This window comes from Trachemys scripta, chromosome 8, assembly GCF_013100865.1.
Source record: "Trachemys scripta elegans isolate TJP31775 chromosome 8, CAS_Tse_1.0, whole genome shotgun sequence".
NCBI classification, from domain to species: domain Eukaryota; kingdom Metazoa; phylum Chordata; order Testudines; family Emydidae; genus Trachemys; species Trachemys scripta.
In genome coordinates, this window is record NC_048305.1 from 107,826,521 (window position 1) to 107,847,720 (window position 21,200).

General features: G+C 61.4%; 1 protein-coding gene across 13 annotated transcripts in view; it reads right to left on the reverse strand.

The window, feature by feature from the left end:
* The window catches only part of PTPRF (protein tyrosine phosphatase receptor type F), a 412,513-nt gene that overhangs the window by 10,621 nt on the left and 380,692 nt on the right, over positions 1 to 21,200 (reverse strand). For all 13 annotated transcript variants that reach the window (XM_034778805.1, XM_034778804.1, XM_034778801.1 and 10 more), the window contains 5 exons: positions 12,805 to 12,928; positions 10,062 to 10,237; positions 3,905 to 4,024; positions 2,810 to 2,964; positions 1,452 to 1,737 (listed from right to left, as the gene is read on the reverse strand). In XM_034778805.1, the coding sequence (XP_034634696.1) occupies positions 1,452 to 1,737; positions 2,810 to 2,964; positions 3,905 to 4,024; positions 10,062 to 10,237; positions 12,805 to 12,928 (861 nt within the window). The remainder of the gene's footprint in view (positions 1 to 1,451; positions 1,738 to 2,809; positions 2,965 to 3,904; positions 4,025 to 10,061; positions 10,238 to 12,804; positions 12,929 to 21,200) is intronic.

The following is a 21,200-nucleotide window of genomic DNA, read 5'->3' on the forward strand; positions in this document are numbered from 1 at the left end:
CAGACCCTGCGCCCCCGACCGGCGCTTCCCCAGCGCAGCTGGAGCCCGGGAGAGGAAGCGCCCAGCCGGGGGTGCAGGGTCTGGAGGCTGCCCGGCAAACCGTGAAGCCGGTAGTGCTTGGGCTTCGGGCAGCCCCCTTGCCTCCGGACCCTGCGCCCCCCGCCGGGCACTTCCCCTCCCGGGCTCCGGCGGCGCAGGGTCCGGAGGCATGGGGGCTGCCCGAGGCCGGTAGCGCTCGGGCAGCCCGGCTCTTAAACAGAGCCGAAGAGTCAGGGGAGGAGCAGAGCCGCCATTTTCCCGGACATGTTCGGCTTTTTGGCAATTCCCCCCGGACGGGGGTTTGAGTGCCGAAAAGCCAGACATGTCCAGGAAAAAGAGGACGTATGGTAACCCTAGCATAGCTGCCCCCTAAAGGACGAAGCTGCTTTGCCTTTCCCCGTGTTCAGAGAAGTCAATGTTTGGCCTCCCCAGCCCCGTTTGCACTTGGAGGAGATTCCCAGGGCGAAGCCGAACTCCAGCAGCTCGTCTCACGGCCTCCACGGTTGTCTGCTTCCCTGCATAACCTGTATTCCCCTGCATGCGTCTGCTAGACTAATGCCCATCAGAGGAGCACATGGGCGCTTAGCAGAGCTGGTCTCCATCTCCAGGGCTGTAATAAATATCTATGCTAGGCAGTCACACACACATGCATGTGCACACAGACACACAGTGCCAACACACACAGACGTAGTGCCAACACACACACAGACACGCACACAGGCAGTGCCAACACATACACACATGCACGCACACACCCAGTGCCAACACACACACACGCATGCACAAGCACGCAGTGCCAACACACACAGACATGCAGTACCAACACACAGACACACATACACACGCAGTGCCAACACGCACACTCTCAGCAGCAGGTGGGCTGTTTTTTAAAACCCTACTCCTGGGTTCCTTCAGATGCTGCTGTCCCCACAGCCTGCCACCCTAACTGGAGAATAAATGATAACCGAGCTCAGCAGCACGAGGATGGGACTATAAACAGCTCTGATATTTACACTGGAGCCGTTTCCAGGCAAGTTGTTCACAGTCACATCAATTATCCCAAACACACAATCTGCATCTGGTTTCGGAGGCAGCTCCAGCCGCACTGTGAACCAAGAGCAGAACGTGCTGCTGAGACTCTCGCATCTGCCTTCGAGAGCCTCCCTGCCAAGCCGGGGAGGAAGTGTGGGCAGCACAAACTCCACGATTCAAATGGATTTTAATAGCTGCTCCCTGGCTTGGAAATGAACAGAAGAACCATTAAACCCAGCCCAATCGGTCTCCCTCCCTCCATGCCCAGCGCTAGCGCCTCAGCTACTGGTGGCTCTCGGGGATGTGGGACGGACGGGAGCCCGGCACTAACAGGGCCCAAGCCAGGGGATTTCAGGGGGCCTGGACGCGTGCTCGCTTACCTTGAACTCCAGCTCCATTGCAGTGACGCTCTCACCCAGGGGCACCTGGCTCAGCTTCTGGAGGTGAGCAAAGAGGTTGCGGGCGGGCACTTCGGTGTTGCCGCAGGTGGCTGCCTCCAGCAAGGACTCGTGGATGAAGATGTATTGGTCCTCGGTCTGCACCATGTAGTTACGCTGAGATCTCATGCACGTCACGTGGCCATAGATGTCGACCGTCTTCTCATGCTTCATCCTCTCCAGCATGGCGTCGATGACAATGAAGCAGCCCGTCCTGCCCACGCCGGCGCTGCAGGAGCACAGCACGGTGCAGGAGTTAGCACTATGCTCAGCCGTCTCTCAGTGCTGCCCCACCGGCACCTTTCCCTCCAGGGAGCAGCCAGCAGAGACGCCTCGAGGGTTTAAATGTCAGGCGGGGGAGTCAGGAGACCTGGATTCTAATCCCGGCCACGACTCCAAGTCCCTGCACGGCCCTGGGCAAGGCCTTTCCCTCATCTGTGTCTACACTTCCCCCTCCGCACAACAAGACTCCGGCCAGGCCAGAGAAGGGGGTTGTGCACTTTTGTACTTAATACTCTGCACCTGGGCTCAGAACACCCCTGGCTGGCTCGCCGCTGCGTGCGGAAGAGCATTAGCCAATGGCGATCTCTGCTGGGCTCACCCTGCAGGCAGCAGCCATGGGCCCTGACGCAGGAACACAAGGCAGAGATACGGAGCCAGGGCACCTCCTTGCTATCATCCAAGTCAGATCTGTAACTGGGTTTTAATGTGGCGTGTTTGGGTTTTAACTATACCCCCCTCTGAAACTCGGCACGAAGGAAGAGCATTAAATACTGTCTCCAAGGCGTTTGCAAGTGAGCAGCGATGGAGTGGTTTGCTCAGGGATAGTCCCCACTCTGCTGGGGGAGATAAATCTCGGGCCAGAGAAGATGCTGATTCTTAGTGGACTAACAGTTCCAGCAAATACAGCCCTTCTCACCCCTCCCGGAGAGCGACAATAAATGCCCGGTGCGGGGGCATGTACGTGGAATTCCCTGGCCGGGCAGCTCTGAGCATGCTGCAATTCTCAACGGTGTTTGCTGCTGCTCAGAGAACTGTGGCTTTGCGGTTCTGATCAGAGAGGTGCAGAAGCGCCGTTTCGTCAGACAGTGGCGCCACACTGCAAACTCCACCAGTAGCGAACACGCTGGCCCGGGGCATCCCCAGGGGAGGCACTCCCATCACCCCGGCCCAGGCTGCAGTGAGAGGCACGTTCCCATTAAGCAGGAATAAGCCAAACCTGTTCTATTACAGCAGCTCAAGTGTCCCGTGCCCCCCTGCAGCCTTTAGAGCACAGCAGCTCCTCCCGCAAGGACTCTTACCTGCAATGGACAACCATGGGCCCAGCGTCAAGGGGGTTACAGGCTTTGACCCGGCGCAGGAAGGCGAGGATGGGGGTGGGGTACTCCGGCACCCCATGGTCTGGCCACGCCATGAACTGGAACTGGCGTAACTCTCGCTTCTCGCTGGAGCCGTTCTGCCAAGGAGCCCAAAGAGACGTGCCGGGGCTGAGAACGAGCCGGGCTCTGGGGGACTCGGCCGTGTGCGTCACCGTGGGCGTTCAACACCCGCACAAATGGGCACAAATACCCCCTCTTGTGAGCCCCGCTCAGCACCGGGACCCCAGCCATGCCCCTGAGCCCGGGGGAGGAAGCAGGAGGGCGGCCCCCTGAGCACAGACAGCTGATCTGGGGAAAGCGCCGTGTGCGCTGTATGGATCTGGATCAGACTAAGGAGAAGGTGAACAGTTCTCGGCACCGCACAAGGATGGGCCAGGTGGGTAAACTGAGACCCAAAGGAACGAGAAGGGGGGGACCTTCCCTGCTCCAATCGCTCCACTGATACCTGGTGCCTTGAGGACAGTGGGAGCTGGAGGCTCGCAGGTGGGGTACTCTGGCCTGCGATGGACCAGGTGCACACGCAGGTCCCTGGGGAGACAGCTGGGCAACCAAGGGTGGCCCATCTCCTAGAGAGCAACCCCCTGCCCTCCTGCCCGGGGGAGTGAGCAAGCCCCCTTTGTAGCAGTGCCGTCAGCCTCTGCCCAGGGACCCTCCACCTGCTGGGTGCAGGGTCCCTGCAGGAGCCAGACTCAGCCTGGCGCTGCGGGCGCTTCGCTGCTGTGTGCTGAGCACGGGGGTTTCCGCAGGCATGGCTAAGGAATGCAGCAGGCTGGAGAGCAGCAGCTGGCGTGGCGAGCAGCTCCACGCTCTGCCCGGTGGAGAGAAGCACAGGGCTAGCATACCCGATGGTGTCCTGGCCAAAATCCTGCGTAGGCTGGGCATGAGCCCTGTGGGCGCGATCCGGTCACTGCCCAAACAGCCCAGCGGTGTGATCCGCCAGGGGCTGCGCGTGGGCCTCTGTGGGGCTGGCTATCCCCAGGGCCAGGCGTGCAGGGCACAGCCACAGCCCACCATTACCTTGTAGAGTGCAAACGTCCGGACGGTGTAGGTAGCCAGCTCGACGGTGTCCAGCAGGGTCACCTGAATCAGCCCGTAGGTCTCTGTGCCCCGGCCTGGCCAGTACTGGTCACACTTCACCTGCAGCATGACACAAAAGGGTGGGTCACGGCTTGGCCAGGGCTCTTGCAGGAGGCCCGGGTCGGGGCTGAACAGCCCTCCCTGAATGTAACATGCAGTTTGCGGTGTGGGGAACCCAAAGCGCCCTGAGACGCGCTGTCCTGGGCCCCTCCACTGCAGCTCTGAATCCTCGCAGCGCCAGCACGCGCTCTCCTGGGCCCACATTCAAAGGGGTTTGCTTTGGGAAGAGCTCGCTGGTGCAGGAATGATCGGGGTGGCCAGGTGGCTGGGGCACAGAATGCAGGGACAGCAGCGAGGAAGCGAACGAGTGCAGAGAAGAGGCACTGATGCAAAAAGCAATTTCTCTCCCCTATAATTTCCTGTTCTCTACCTGCTCTTTGGGAAGATTGGGGTCTGCAGAGGAGCACATTCGCTGCCTCCCCGTCTGCGGGCACCTGCCCAGAACCTATAATCCTCTGCTCCAGACTCCACTGTGGCACTGGCATGATCGGGGGCCGCCAGCCCTGCCCCATGGGGACGCTGCAGGCGCGGAGCTGGGCCCCGCAGGGCATCACTAACTTGGGCTTGGAAGCAATTTTCTGTGCTAACCAGCCAAGTGTCAGGAGGCGAGGAGAGAGACCGGAGAGTCTGCCCTTGAAAGGGCGGCGGGGGTGAGAGAGAGAGACAGCCTGTGACCCAGCAATCTGCAGCCAGCCCAGGGGCCTTCTCCCCCACGCTGGGAGGGAAGAAACAGGAGCCTCTTGCGGCTCTGAGGCCAGACTCGGGGTGAGCGCCCAGCCCTCCAGCAGCTCCGCAGCCTGCTCCCTCAGGTGCCCCCACGCAGTATCGCTGGCCCCACCTTCGGTAGGTGGCGAGGCCCCATGGGAATGACAGGTCCCAGCATGCAGCGCTCTACGCCCGGCTACTGTGCGTGCTAGGCCTGGTGCTCTCTGCACTGCAGGGAAGGCTGCCACGGGCACCAGGCCGGGAGCAGCCCATGGGGGGCTTGTAGGGGGCCCAGACAACCCTCGGTTGGGCACTCGGTCCCTTCGAATCGGCCTCGCCCCTCTCCAGTGTGGGGGCCTCAAAGGCCACCCTGCCGCAGACGCAGACTCCCGCTCAAATCCCGCGGCCGGAGCACGTTTCCCCCTGCGACTGCCACGAGGAGAGATGGGGCATATCCTGGGAAAGCTGCCCCCCTGCAATCAGCCTAGAGCCCAGCCTCCTCCTCCACAGCCCTAGCACGGCCGAACATCGGCCTCTGTCCGTGGCCCTCGCGGCCCCAGCCGCCGCGCGGCTCCACGGCCTGCGCTCGCGGCCCCAGCCGCCGCACGACTCCACGGCCTGCGCTCGCGGCCCCAGCCACCGCGCGGCTCCACGGCCTGCACTCGCAGCTCCTCGGCCTGTGCTCGCGGCCCCAGCCACCGCGCGGCTCCACGGCCTGCGCTCGCGGCCCCAGCCACCGCGCGGGTCCTCGGTCTCAGAGACGCATCAGGGGGCTGAGTGCTGCTTCCCACAGGCTATGCTATGGCCCAGCACAGCACAGCAGGGCCTGCCCGAGTCTCGGGGCCACCCTACGCACAGAGTGCCAGTTTCTCTTCTGACCCCTCAATCCTCCTGTCTGAGCTGCGTCTCCGCCTCCCTGAAACGCAATGGCAGGTCCTACGGGTGGCCTATTAGTTAGTCTGCCTCTTGGCTCCCCTCCCCCCCCATCTCACCTGCCCGGGGCGTCCGCTCCCCTCCCCCCCGCACTTGGCTATTCAAATGGTTTGTTTTTTAGAAGCTGCCTCCTGTTCTTGATTGTCTCCAAACCTTGGCTCCTATTAATTCTGCACACGACTCCAACGCCCAGCTGAGCCCAGCCGCCGAAGCTGCCTGGCCAAGAGGAACTTCATTCCCACCCCTGGGAGCTGTCTGGGACCTGGATGCCCGCCCTAGGAGAGGGGAATGAATGGGAGCTCACCGGGGCTTGTCTTACGTAATCATTAGCTGCGTGTTCACAAGGGGGACAGGAGGAATTAGAATCAATGGAACGGCACCGTGAGCTGGGTGAGCTTTGGGACAGGCGAAAGGACAGCGGGATGGCACCGGGGATGTGGCCATCCTGCCTCTTGCAGTTCAACTGAGCCGCTTCGGTCTCTGGCGAGGTCCTGGCACTGGGGCTTGTCGCTGCCCTGATCTCCCCCAAGCCTGCACTGCTCCCGAAAAGAAGATGAAGCAGGGGCTGCATGCCTAGAGAGTGGGAGCTGAGATTCCAGCCTCTCTCAGGATGCCCTGGTGTAGAGTGCAGAGACCCGGGCTGCATGTACATCTGAGTGTGCGAATCTCTGTCCCTCGCTGGGCACGGAGCAGATCCCCCCAGAGAGTGTGCGGAGAGACCCGGGCTACACGTTCATCTGTGTGTGCGAATCTCTCTCCCTCACTGGGCACGGAGCAGATCCCCGGTGGAGAGTGTGCGGAGAGACCCGGGCTACACGTACATCTGAGTGTGCGAATCAATCTCCCTCGCTGGGCATGGAGCACATCCCCGGTGGAGAGTGTGCGGAGAGACCCGGGCTGTGCGTACATCTGAGCGTGTGTATCTCCCCATCGCTGGGCATGGAGCAGAACGTTGTTTTACGGTGACTGGCTGCAGAACGAACGCTGAGGTCACGGCTAAACTGATCCAATCCTTGCGGATCAGTGGCAGCTGCAGCCGGCCCAGAGCCGCTCCAGGAGGAAGCAAACCCTGGCTAATCTGAGCCAGACTCTCAGTGTCTCTAGAGTGTAAAGGTCAGGGCCAGAGATCTGCTGCCCGCCCTCCCCACCAGCCTGCGCTCTCTCTCTTCTCCGACACGTGGGAACCACAGAGCTGGCATTGCACAAACACAAACCCAACTTTCGAAGCATCCTGTGTCGGGCTCCTAGCAGCGCTGGGGCTGGTAATTGAAAATTATTTATTCATGACCAGATAAGAGTCAGTCACATTTTCTGCCAAATTTACCCATAATGTTTATGCCCCATTTTCAAGCTCTGTAAATTTTATGCGGAAGCCGATGCGCTGTGGCACTAAAGCCGATAAGAGACGGTTTCTTCTGGCAGCGCTCGCTTCTCATTAAGGCGAGGAACACACTAACGTCCTGAACAGACATTTACTGCCAGCTTTGCTGAGTGGCCCCTCCTGCCTCGGGGAGCCCACGTCTGCCTGCAGAGCAAGGGTTGCTGGTGAGCAGTGCATTGGGCCTCCCCTCCCTGCTCCGGTGCCACTGTCGGCAAAGTGGGAGGGGGAGCCGCACAGCAGGCGTGGCCTCCGGGGTGGGCTCTCCGGCAGGAGCCGGCGCTGACCCCTTCCCACAGTCGGCTCAGCACCTTGGGAAGTGTTTCTAACCACCACCAAACGACTCGGAAACTGACTCTAAAGCTTTGAAGGCAGTTAAATTGCCCGAGCCAGACTCTTCGGTCCTTCATGCGGCTCTCGCTTTGTGCGAACATGAAAAGGGAGGATGATTTGGACCATCAAGCAGGCTCAGATTGCCGACATAAAAGCTGATGTTCTTTAAAGATTTTTTTCTGCAGCTTGTGCCCCCCTTCCCAGAGCCCAGGAGCCCTTTAAAGCACTGTCACCCCACAGGGCTGCGAAGCTGCGGCTGGCCTCGGGTCAGCTTATCTCCACCCGGCATTACTGGCGGGACGTGCGGCTCTCGGCTCAGAAACCAGGCAGAGCCCGCTCCGCATCACACGCCGGCTCCACAGCCTCCGAGCCTGGCCCGCAGGCTACACAGCCGTAGCCGCGTTCTTGTGCTGAGCCGCCAGAGCCGCTGGCCAATGGGGCGCTTGAGAAGGGGGCCAGCTGGAAAAGGCTTTTCCAGGACAAACCCCTGACATTGCCGCGTCTGTCCTGGTGCGACATCAAGAGGCAATGGTGGTGTCGGGTCCAGAGCACTTTGTGATGCATAAACTAGGCTTGTGGCACAAGGACTGGCCCCAGCAAAACTGGGCTGTCCCACAGAAATCCCCGGGGGGGGGGGGAAGCCTCCTCCCGGGCCACACGCTGGTGGCTGACCAAAGTTCAGGGACACAGTGGTTAGTGGTGCCTAGCAAAGGGAACCAGCTGGGTGAGGCTGTCCAGGCTCCCAGCGGAGTCCAGGAAGAGCGCCAGGCAAGCACTAAACCCCCAGTGTCTGTTTCTGAAGGCAATGGGGCAGGACAGGGAGAGCGAGACGGAGAGGACAAAGGAACAGGCTGAATGGGAGCAACTGAATCCCAAATCGCGAGGGACGGGAGGTCTCTCGCCAGGGAACACTGGGAAAGGAAATGCAATCCAGAGAATCTTCATGGAATCTTCTCGACCCCCATCCCTCTGCCAGCCTCCCCTCCCACTCCCTCCCGCATGCCCTGTTCCCTTCTCTCCCAGAGATGCCGGGTCAGCAGGGAAGTACCAGGCCTCCTGTCCAGCACAGGGCTGCAGTAGGGTACTCATAGTACCGCTATGGGTAACCAGTTTCAGGCCGACCCCAATACTTTCCCCACTTCCTCCTCGGATTCTCTGGGCAGGGCCGCCTGCTGGGGATGACGGAAAGGGCTCTGTCTGGCTGGCTGGCTGGTCTCTTGTGGTGTGAGGGGCACGGCGGCATGGATGGCGCCCGGGGCTCCCTGCTCATTTTGTCCCTGTTCCAGTGGCTGACGTCGCACATGCCCAGCCCAGGGCCTGCCCCGTGCACTGCCTCCAGGCCGGTGTGTGTGTTAGGGGGAGATAATGCACATCTCAGTAGCAGGGAAGCAGGAGGCAGACAGGTGCTGGCAGGGTCCAGAGACACCCGTTATCATAGAGAAGCATGCGCCCTGCAATGGCTTGTGATAAGTAGCCAGCCTGCAAGTGACGTGACAGTGATTTATTTGGCTTTTTCTCACACCTCAAAGGTAAACTAAAAAAAAAAGTTTAAAGGGCCACTCAGGTGTTTTTAGCCACTGGCCCCTGCTCACGGGGCCCTTAGCCGCTGCAACTCCTTCTCCTCTCAGGAGGCACCTCTGCCCATTCAGCAAGCGCTGGAGCCGGAGCACAAACCCCAGGGCTCCATTTTGTTTGCTTCCCTTGGTGTGCGCAGTCCTGGGGGGCTCAGCCAGTGTCCGGCAGAGCGTTGGGGCAGGTGCAGTAGGGCCAGCAGGGGACACAAAGCTGCACCCGTGTGCGCGTCTGTCTCTAGCGAGGGACTGGCCATTTGCCCGGGGAGGAGCTGGCCTGATCTCAGCAGCTGGGGGAAGCCTGAAGCCAGGCCTGCTTGGGCCCCGGGGGAAAATAAGTTTGTTTGGCAGCCTCTGGGCCCCTCCCTGAGAGGCGCTCCCACCCCAGCCGTGTCGTGCGCAGGGGCTTCCCACCCCACCATCGGGACGGGGAGAGCACTACAGAACTTGGCTTTTAGCTGAGCCCAAAGCCCTGGCTCTCCCCTCCTGCAGCCCCAGCTCACAGCCTGAGCACTGGCCCGCTGCCTGCGGTTGGCGTGGCAACGGTGAAATACTGGGAGAAAGCGAAGTCAGGGGAGAGATGGTCAGGGCGGCCACAAACCCATCTCCAAAGGAGGCCCCTGTTCCTTCCTTCCCGGCTCCGCAGGGACTCTACGTTGCAGCCTCCGGAGCCGAGCCCTCCCTGCAGCTCTCTGGCGTCGGCCCGGGGACAGATCAGCCTGGTCATTGCAAGGAGATTCCACCAGCAACTCCGCAGCGCGGGGACGCCGCGGCCCTAGCAGGCTGCCCGACGCTTAAAACGCTCATTACCAGCCTCACCACCCTGCTTCTGCGGGGACACGGCGCCCCAACACTCCTATTGCAGAGCTTCGCATTGGAGTGGGGGCGTGCACGTATGGGTGGGGGGGGCACCTGAGTGTGGAGAGGGAGGGCGGAGGCTAGTGGGGGCAGGGGAGCTAGCAGGGGCAAGGGGAGGGGCAGGGAGCTAGCGGGGGGGGGGCTAGCACGTGTGTGGCGGGGAGGGTTTTACTCAGAGAAGCTTGTTCCCACCCTGCGCTTGCGACAGTGACCCGTGTTTCACTGGGGTCAGAACCGTCCCGCTCCGAGCTCCCCATACCCTGGATTTCTCCTCCAGCCGGGTCATCATGACTATGGTCGCTGTCCTCTGCTCCCACACCATCCTCCAGAAGTCGCTGAGCGTCTCTGGCAGGGGCCCTTGGGTAGCGATGTAAGCATTCTGCTTCCGGTACCCATCGATGTAGTTCGCGTTGATGTAGTCACTGCCGGGCACCCCTGCGGAGACCAAGGGAGCTGGGTTACCCGGGGAGCCGGGCTGACTGCAAGGTGCCTGACGAACCTGCGAGGCGCTGAGCCAGTCCCTCCCCGCAGGGAGAGCTGGCGAGGGCTGTGCGTTACTGGAATCATCTAACCAACACGTTATTGGAGCAATCAGGCAACATGGAAGCAGAGACAGCTGCCACCTCGCACACAAAGGGAAGTTCACAGGCAGCATGTACAGCCCCAGGCAACAGATTGAAATAATTGTCTCACATTGGCCCGCTGTTTGCTGCGGCCTTGCAGCACTTCGGGACAGGTTTTGTTGCTCTGTTAATTTCACGCTCTCCCGTGTCTGTTTGCAAAGGGAAACATGCGAAAAACTTCCCGTCCTCTGGCCTCCGCAGGCTGCCCCCCGCATGCAGCGCCCCCCGATGTTCCCCCTCCTCTGGCCTCCGCAGGCTGCCCCCCACATCCAGTGCCCCCCCCGACGGTCCCCCCAGCTCCCCCTCCTCCGGCCTCCGCACGCTGCCCCTCGCATGCAGTGCCCCTCGCCCCACATGTAAAGCTTGCCCTCCTCTAGGTTCCGTGGGCTGCCCCCCAGCACATAGTGCCCCCCATGCAGCACCCACCATATGCCCCCCCATGTAAAGCACCCCCCCACGTGCAGGTGTCCTCCCCCCGCATGCCCCTCCAGTGTCAAGCTCTTGCCCGGAAAGGCCTTTAAAACGCAAACCCGCAGTTACTAACACAAACGTGACGCCGTTCTGCCGGAGCTGAATGTGAGCACCTGGCTTTGGGGGGGCTGCAGCCGCCCTCAGCACCAGCAGCAGGTCTAGGACCCGGGGGGATCCCCGTGGTCCCCAGGAGGGCACAGGTGGGGGGGTGCTTTACCTGGGGGGGGGGCATATGGTGGGTGCTGCGTGGGGGGGGCACTATGCTCTCATTTTCCCTTAAAGGAGGCTGGGGACAGTTCCACCCCCCACGGGGCTCCGCAGAATCTCCTGCCGATTCCCAGCAGCCGCAAGCGGGATCAGTGGAAGAGACACCGGGGGCTGGGGGAGGAGAAGCTCCCTGGCCATAACCCAGTCTGGAGCCTGGAGACCAGATCAGCCGGAGTTCGGTGCTGGCTGCCCCTTGGCCCAGCCGCACTAACACATGTGGGCCTCTTCTCCCTGGCTGGCACCCCCTGCCGTGAAGGAGAGGGAGCTGGCGGGGCACGTTGGGAATGGCTCAGTCACAGAACCTGCTCACCGGACCAGGGTCGCTCCAAGAACGCGGGTTCCCAGTGCAGCGCTCAGCCCCTCGCTATAGGGGAGCCCCACACTGCTACAGGGAAAGAGGCTGAACCTCCTGCCAAGGAAGAGCAGCCCGTTGGCATTACAAAGATGTTCCTTCTTGGGATGAAGAGAGACCAGGCTGCATCCCAAGCGAGCTCCAGCCTCAACACCCAAAGGGGCCGCATTTCATTAGCTGGGCTCCCCTCACGCGTTCAGCCAGCCGCCAGCCGCCTGCTCCGGTGCCGGAGCGTTTCTATGTGTGCGACAGACAGGAGTGTGACAGGGCGGGTGTTGTAATACAGCGCGCTGCGTCCAGGGACTGGAAAGCAAACATTAGCGCAGGTCAGCAGCCTCCTAGGCACAGAGCGGGAGGTGGATGGGTAAGCGTTTGGTCTCGCCGGGCGATACACACTCAGCACTCAGGCGCTTGCCTCTCAACGCTGGGCCTTGCAGCAGGGGCAGAAATGCAGCACACCCTTCCTGGTTAGCCGGAGCCTCCGCTTGGGCACCCAAACCTAGATTGGCCAAAACCTTGTGGAGTCCTGCCCTGGCCCCTGGACCGGGATGGACTAGATGGGGTCGAGCAGCACTTTCTAACCTCTGTGATTTGTCGCCTTGAGCTGACCTGCTTGGCGCGCGGCTGAAAGAGGGGCTGAGAGGGGTGTGCTGCCCGTTCTGCCCAGCAGGCAGCAGCAACAGAACTGCACCCAGGGAAGGCTCGCTTTGAGGCGCCCGGGGGTGGGGGTCAGGCCACGGGCTGCCCGCTCCACTCCCACATAGGGGCAGGCGCAGCACCTTGGCGGTGGGTGCGGGCTCACTATGGGCGGAGCTGTGACAACGAGCTCCTGTCTCCAGGGCTGACGAGCCAGCTCCGCTTCCCCGACCAGCCATGGGGCTTTGAGCTTATGCAGCTGAAGCTCCGGAGGTCCCAGGTATGATCCCGCCCGAAGATGACCGGGGTCTGGTGCCGTTACACCAAGGCTGAGAGAGCTGGGCCTGGGCGTGGCAGGGCAGCTGTCGCACCGCTGGGGAAGGGGCCAGCAGAATTCTGCTGCTGTTCCTTATCCTTCGGCCTGAAAGATACATTTGCAGGGTCTGGAGCCAAAGTACAGCCCCTGCCCGGCTGCGAGACCCTCCTTGGGCAGCGTGGGCGCAGCATGGACACGCATCCCGCTCACCTGGCTGTTTGCCCCGCCACACTCAGAGTAACCTTGTTCTGCTGCATGTTACAATGATCCCCCCGGGCGGCTTTTCATGCCACTCCCTCAGACAATGCTTGGAACAGGCCCCGAGCCCCACGCTTACCATCGACAGAGGTCAGGATGACACGCGAGTGGTCGTAGGCGATCACGTTTGCATAGCGGTTTTTTGGTTTATTCACTTCCAGGTTGGAGTTCTCCCAGGTGAACTGCTGCCCTGGATCGATGGACTGCAGGAGAGAGGACAGGCTGTTACAGCACGCTGGGCCGTCTGGAGGAGACGCACCTTTCCTGGGAGTTGCGGGATTGCCACGCCCCAGCCTGCCACCCAGCCACACCCGCTGCGGCGCTAGGTCCAGGGCAGCACGGCGTTCTCTGGGCTGGTGCCCAGCTGATGCCAGTCCCAATGCCCTGCCAGGAAGTCACACCTGCCCTGGAGCAATCTGACAGTCACCAAAACAGCCTCTGGCTGGTGTGATGGGGGGGCCTCCTCCTCCCAGCCAATGCTCCATAGTCCAAGCTGCCCCCCCAGCAGAAACTCCTCTACCTCAATTACTGCCGCGGGGACCGGCTCCTGCTGGGCGTGCACACGCTTCCTGACCCCAGTGGTTGGATCAGTCAGCGAGCTGCAGTCCCTGGGGACAGAGCAGCCTCTGGAGCCGCGGGTGGCCCAGGGGCTTTGGATATTAAAGAACAAGCGTGAACAAGGCTCCTGCTGGGAGAAGTCATGAAACCGGATGGGTCACTAGTTGCTGCGTCAGCTGCTTCCGCAGCGTGAACATCTCTCCTTTCAGTTCATGGCATGAGACCTGGGGACAGGGCCATAAACATGTGTAGGGCCCATGTGCTAGGGACTGGCCGGGAAACAAATACGCGACTCGCCTGCGTCCCTGACAAAGGATCCCCACCACGTACTCAACAGACTCTGCTGGGGGCCAGCTGGGCCCCATGACGCACCTGACATGGCTGGTGGGACCCGCCCAAGTACTGAACGCAGCCCCTCTGCTGCAGGGCTGAAACCTCCTGCCCGGCATAACCGCCACATCCCTCCGGGACCCTTCCCCCCGTATACCTGCCGTGACCCATCCAGGACCCCCACACGTACCCACCACAGCCCCTCCGGGACCCCTGCACGTACCCGCCACAGCCCCTCTGGGACCCTTCCCCCCATATACCTGCCGTGACCCATCCAGGACCCCCGCACGTACCTACCACAGCCCGTCTGGGACCCTTCCCCCCATATTCCTGCCGTGACCCATCCAGGACCCCCGCACGTACTCGCCACAGCCCGTCCGGGACCCTTCCTCCCATATACCTGCCGTGACCCATCCAGTACCCCCGCATGTACCCACCACAGCCCCTCTGGGACCCTTCCCCCCATATTCCTGCCGTGACCCATCCAGGACCCCCGCATGTACCCCCCACAGCCCCTCCAGGACCCTTCCCCACAGATACCTGCTGTGACCCATCCCAAATCCTGTGCCACCCCGCACTCAACACAGTCCATCCTGGACACACACACTGCGTACCCGACATGGCCCATCCACCACAGGGCTGCCTGGCCACCATATTCCCAAAATGCATCATCCTGGTAGTCACATTTCTCACACGCAGAACAGAACAGAATATGAAGGCCTGTCCCAAACATGTCCCTCTGAGCTGGGAGGGACACTCCTCATCAAAGCCTTCCTCATTCCCACACCTGGTCTGGGTGCACACACAAAGGCAGCTATCATTATGCCATGAAACGCTGGGAGCTGCATGACCAGCCTCGTCAGCGCCTTCTCAAAACCAGGCCCTAGCTCAACCACAAGATATGGGCTGGCTGCAGGAATCATTACGGCCGGGGTGATGTAGGAGGCAGGCAGATGAACGTAACGGTCCCAACCACTGTGAAAGCCTCGAAGGGGCGTCAGGCTGGAGACTAGCCACTTCTGTTGCTCACCCTGGGAAACACCCGAAGTGCAAACGCCAGCCCACGTGATTACTCGCTGTACCGCCCCTTCTGGTGTTTGCTGCGGCCGCCCTTTGATCAATAGCACGGTTAAGGTCACCACGAGCCTGCTCGATCGGCACCTCAGTAAAGGATAGCCCGGTCTCATGCGGGGCCTTAACATCCTGCAGAGGGGCTGCCCTGAGGCCCTTCCGCAGTTCTCAGAACGAACAGGGACCTGCGCCCTGCTCGCCATTTGCACAGCACACGTCACTCCCGCCCAGGGGTCCTGGTGGCAGCGCTCTCCCCCCGCAGGGCCTGGCAGGGAGAGGTGGCATCACAGCGGAACTGATAGGGGGGTTGGGCAATGCACAATGTAAATAGATGTTTCCAACAGAAACCCTGTAATCTTCTATTATCAGAGTACTAAGCAGCGGTGGCACGCGGGGCGCTGTGGCTGGGTGGGGGAGCAGAGGACGCCAGCACCGGCTGCTGCCTGAACGTTTAGCCGGGTATCCACTGGGGGTCTGTGAGGCTCCCTGCACACACATCTCTGCACTAGCGCTGGCCACTGGCTTGTTCCACAGCCCCCTGTGCGGCTGCTCGTATCTCACACGTTGCACAATAGAGAGTTTCGTCACGTTTCCTTTTGAAATGTTCTTCACCCTCTGCTGAAGGCCATGTTACTGAAAGGGCCCCATAGGGCAGAGGAAGAGGAGACGCAGGGCAAGGCAGGGGGTGGGACAGGGCAAGCACTGTTGTGATAACTGGGACTACAAATTTACCCTAATTACAAATTTACCCTGAAGAAGTGAGCAAAAATTCATAGAAGGGTCACGATAGCCAGCAACAACGAACGTCAACGGGAGAAGATGGGAAAGGGAGACAAAGGCTGAATTAGACTAAACCAAACGGCCTCCTCAGAGAACTCAAGCATTGTGTTAAGTTCATGCCTGGTAGCAAGACCAGCAAGAAAGTAGAATCCATGAACCAAAATTGGTGCGTCAGAAACTAGGCCTAATTGTATTTTGTTCACCAGAGAGGACGAGCCAGTCCACCCATCTCTGCCTTTGGCAGTCCTTAGCGAAAGGGACTTCAGGGGATTAAAACTGGCTACTAGAATGGGATTCACCATCACAGCTGTCACTCCACCATCTCCTGGGACCCTGGGCCTCCTTCATCCTAATCCTGAGTCCTGGCCAGCCCAGGCCGAAGGGAGGGAGCCGGAGATACAGTCACCTCACTGGCTCCAGCCAAATCCCGAATACTACCTGGGACTGTGTCACCGCCCCTCTCCCACCTGTGCCCTTTTCCTTGTTTCTTCTGTCTAAGAACAGCCTGGCTTAGCCGGCCAAGGCTGCATATTGTGCAGCACGGCTGTGAGCCTGCAGCCAGCCCGAGGCAGCTAAAAGCAGTGCCCTGAACAGCCCGGTGCCGGTACGAGTTTGCCAGGTCCGGAGTGGCTGATCCGACCAGCCGTGGGCTGGGCCTGTGTTTCTCCAGCAGGGAGGTGGCAAGTGAGGGACACCCCAGGGACAGAAGCTGCTGCTCTTTTCTCTTCCCCCCTCGCGTGTGTTTGTCTGGTTTTGTCGGCTAGGAAATGGGAGCCACCTTCAGCAGCATCTCCTGCCCGTCTCTTTGCCCCAAAGGCCAGTGATTCCCCTAGAGACTGTCCAGCCGTCTCTAAAACCTCCCTCCAGCTGAACTGGCAGGGACCAAGGGATGCTGTTACAAGAACAGGCTCACTTAGCACTGCCCCCACCCCCGGTCTGTATCGGGAAGGAAAGGGTGAAGGGCTGTCGTGGTGTCGCTGCCGGGGACGGAGCAGGCGGGGGTCTCCGGACACCAAACCTCAGCCCTTGTTTAACACCGTTCAGAGCTGGGCAGTGACTGGGTCACGTTCAAACCTCGGACTCTTTGGGTCCCTTTATTCCATCTACATTAATACAGTGGCAAGCAAGGAGCAGGGCCTGGCGGCCAGTGGGGGTGCTGTTCTGGGGCATGGTGGGCGAGGAGGCTAGGCGGAGGGGAGGGCCCAGCACGGGGCAGGGCGGGGTGAGGATAGATCAGGGTCCCTGGGTGATGTTTAATAGCCTGTGTCTACAGGTCAGACTGGGCGATCTGGTCCCTTCAGGCCTTGCACTCTACTCACTACGAATTCCCTGGCACTGCCCTTACCACACAGCCAAGAGCGCTGGCGCCAGCCCCTGGCGTGTGGGACAATTGCAGACTGACAGGCTCAGGCCCGGTGTGATGTCACCCAAACTCTCCGTTGGCGCCACGGGAGGGTCCCGTTCCCTCTCGGCGTCCCGCGCTCTCGTCCCCAGCTCAATCCCTTGCTCAGCACAGGCAGCACCCCCGTCTCCAGACTGCCGGGATCCCACTGGGCTGCTAGCCGGCGAGATGGACGGCTAGCCGGGGAAGGGCTAACAGCATTGTTCGGGCGCCGGCAGGGGAATCCTGGCGTGCAATGGTGTTACAGCTTCACCACAGCTAACCGAATCTCTTCATCTTGGGGCAGTCCCAGCAGACACACAGAGATCTCCCGGCTTCCTACGCTCACATCAACACAGCTCTGTCCTTCCCCTCCGGCAGCTGGGCCTGTCCTTCCCGGGCTCACGGCAGAGGGGACAGAACTTCTAGCCTCCCTCCTGGCTCCGCACAGCCACGTCCGCCTTGCAGAGCTGGAACTGTCTGTGCAGGCGAGGCCGAGCGCGCAGGTGCCCCAATGGCAGAGCACAGGGCTGGCAACGCAGCGTTTTCCACCAGGGAGAAGCATCACAAACCCAGCCCCGGGCGAGCGCTCGCCCCATTGCAGGGGCCGGGGGTCACACACCTTCCCCANGGGGGTCACACACCTTCGCCCCTCCCAGCCCGGGCGAGCGCTCGCCCCATTGCAGGGTTGGGGGTCACACACCTTCCCCACTCCCAGCCCCGGGCGAGCGCTCGCCCCATTGCAGGGTTGGGGGTCACACACCTTCCCCCCTCCCAGCCCCGGGTGAGCGTTCTCAGAAGGAAGATGATGCAGGGCTGCCCGGCTCCACGGTGGGACGGGAGCAGTCGCAGGCCGAGTCTGAATGCAGTGAGGGGGAAGGATCATTTCTCCAGGTGGGCTCGGCTCTGTGAAGAGCGGCTCTGAGGCACTGCCATTAGGGTAATTGTTTTGCTGTGCAGCGAGGATGTGCAAAACCGGTCTAATCACCAGCAGCCCCCTAGGAGGGCGAACAGGTGAGAAGGCAGGAGTAATGGAGCACCTGGGTGCGAAGAGGCTCTAATTAAATACTCCTGCAAATGAGTGACTCATTTAGAAGTAAAATGATTTAATTTGAGCTCTGGTGATGAATTAATGTGCACCTGGCCCCCCTGGAAGGCAAGCAAATGAGTAAATAAATGGGAGGCTGATGGGCTGCTTGGTATGCAGCTGAAGCCCATTACACAGAGCTCTGCGGCTGGCCAGTCCCACCCCGGGAGGGGGCGGACAGCCCCAGTGTGCGGCAGCAATATGGTTTCATTCCCGCCTAGCCCTGGGGAGGGGACCCCCCCTCTTCACTCAGCAGTGCAATGAAGCCAGTGGGTCCCCACCACTGTACAACTCCACACTGCTTCTCTTCCCTCTGCTTCTTCACCAAGAAAAGCTGAGTGGCGTCAAGCGATGGGAGGGTCCAAAACTTTTAACGACTCCAGGAAAAGCTTGAAACCATCCCAGGTTTGTAAACTACACAGTAAATGAGCCTCAAGTCACTCCCAACACCAAGTAAGGAGCAGTACATCAGACGAGCTCCTCGTTAGGAGCATATGGGTTATTACAGCTTCAGGATCTGGCACGTGGGAAGGAGCACGGGAGCCTGTAGAGATAATGTGCAGACACAGAGGCTGTTCCAGGCAGCAGGAGCTCCAGTGGGGAACGCGTCTGCCTCAGCAGATCCAAAAGCGCTTTACAAACATGGCTAAAGCACCATGAACCCAAGTTTTCTTTACAGTGGGGGGAACTGGAAAGCCAGGAGCAGAACATCCTGCCGCAGGTCCCTGAAGGAATTAATGGCAGGTCCCTAGACCCCAATCTACACAATGTCTTAGTCAGGGAGATCAGTCGCTGCCTGTCCCCTCTGCTCACGCAGCCGTTGATGAGCAGAGCCCATTCCCCTGAGCACTGTAGGAGCAGGGATCACAAATCTCCTTAGCAGATGACTACAAAGTCCTCCCTGCTCATCAGCAGCCCCACCCAACCGGGGGAAAGCAGAGCTGCCCTGACGAGAACCTGGGGGCTGCACGGCACCTGGGCGCACACAAGAACCAGCAGGCACCTGCCAGCTCTTTAACCTCGCAGGCTCATCCCACTCGGGAACCCGCTTTGTTAGAAACGGGCCTGGCCCCAGGGGATCTCAGGCCTGGCCCCAGCCCCGCCACCAGCACTTCCAAGCCTCCTGTGACAGCAGCCAAATTAGCATAGCCATTGACCGCCGTCAATCTACATGACGTCTTAAATGGGGAGATAACGTGCTCCTGAATCAATCGCTGGCAAAGCTTTCACCGTATTAGTCACATTCCTGGAATGCACGCGCCGAACGCCTGCCAGCAACTGCACATTAGTACAAGCAAATTAAACACAGGACACGGTTTACCCTGCACCGCTCTGGGCCCCAAGGAACACAGCTCACTACGTACCATGCTGCCAGAGGAGCGACGCGGAGTGAGGCCTGGGGCCCGGGCGCAGACAGGCGGCCAGAGGGACCCGCAGTGCCCTGCAGGCTGCCTGCACCGGGATGGGGGATCAGGGTGCAGAGCCCGTACTGTTGAAGGTCTCGCCCGATCCTGCTTCTCCCACCAGCTCTTGGTGCTTCAGGGCGGGGGACAGGACTCCCGCAGTTCACAGGGCAGCGTGATAACCCTCAGGTCTGGGTCCCAGTTATCCAGCTCCCAGGCCTCGGCACTGCTCTGGGCGCTCCCGCGGCACAGCCGTCTGATAACCTTTCGCAGGCTATTTCCAGGGGCAGCTAAAAGCTGAGCTCCCGCCTCAGCAGCTGGCTTCTGAGTTCACGTCGGGGCCTGGGACGGCAGGGCCGGCCTGGGCTTATGGCCCTGGCCTGGGAGCCAGGGTTCCCAGGGCCTGGTCCCAGCTCTGCTGCTGGCCTCTGAGTGACCTGGGGCCCGGCCCGGCCCCTCCTCAAGGCGGAGGAACGCGGGAGGAGCTGGCTGCTCAGCTGGAAACGGCATCTGAAGGAGGTTTACTTCGGGATGCACGAGATGCTGACCCTCCCCCCACCTCCCCTCCCTCAGCTCCGGACCTGGCCACAGCTGATCTGAGTCCAGTGCCTCCCCCGGCAGCACGCGCTGTCCCTCCCGCGAGCAGAGGGCTGGCATCTCTGGGGAACCCGCGCGTCTCTTGCTGGGCAGTCGCACCTTCAGGAGCGGAGGGGGTTGAGTAGAGGCCCTACAGACGGAGCTGCCTGAACGTACTAGTGGAGCCAACCTACCGACGTGGAGCCGGCTGGCCGGGGAGACTCGAGAGCATCCCCAGTGAGTCTCTCCATAGCCCTGGGCACCGAACACAACCCCTGCCCGCGAGAAGCTTCCCGCCAGCATGGGCTACAGAAACGCCCGAAACAGCCCCAAGGGCAGCACGTGTCAGGGGACATCCCCAGCAGAAAACCGCTGCTCCCCTGCACCAGCCGCCAAGGGCACGTCACGTATGCATCCATTCACTTCTCAAAGGGCATTTCCACTCAGTAACTGGCCCTTCCGCCATATTTCTGTGCTGCAGCTCTCCTGCTCCTCAGGCACGGGCGGGGCGGGACCAGGCGAGCACCAGGCTCCCAGACTAGAGGGGCGGGTCAGGACCGGGCGAGCGCCAGGCTCCCAGGCTAGAGGGGCGAGTTGGGACCAGGCGAGCGCCGGGCTCCCAGGCTAGAGGGGCGGGATGGGTCGAGCGCCAGGCTCCCAAGCTAGAGGGGCGGGGCGGGACCAGGCAAGCGCCGGGCTCCCAAGCTAGAGGGGCGGGACCGGGCAAGCGCCAGGCTCCCAGACTAGAGGGGCGGGACGGGGCGAGAGCCGGGCTCCCAGACTAGAGGGGCGGGACGGGGCGAGCGCCGGGCTCCCAAGCTAGAGGGGGGCGGGACCGGGCGAGCGCCGGGCTCCCAAGCTAGAGGGGCGGGACGGGTCGAGCGCCGGGCTCCCAGGCTAGAGGGGCGAGTTGGGACCGGGCGAGCGTCGGGCTCCCAGGCTAGAGGGGCTCCCAGACTAGAGGGGCGGGTCGGGACCAGGCGAGCGCCAGGCTCCCAGACTAGAGGGGCAGGTCGGGACCAGGCGAGCGCCGGGCTCCCAGACTAGAGGGGCGGGTTGGGACGGGGCGAGCGCCGGGCTCCCAGACTAGAGGGGCGGGACCGGGCAAGCGCCAGGCTCCCAGACTAGAGGGGCGGGACGGGGCGAGAGCCGGGCTCCCAGACTAGAGGGGCGGGACGGGGCGAGCGCCGGGCTCCCAAGCTAGAGGGGGGCGGGACCGGGCGAGCGCCGGGCTCCCAAGCTAGAGGGGCGGGACGGGTCGAGCGCCGGGCTCCCAGGCTAGAGGGGCG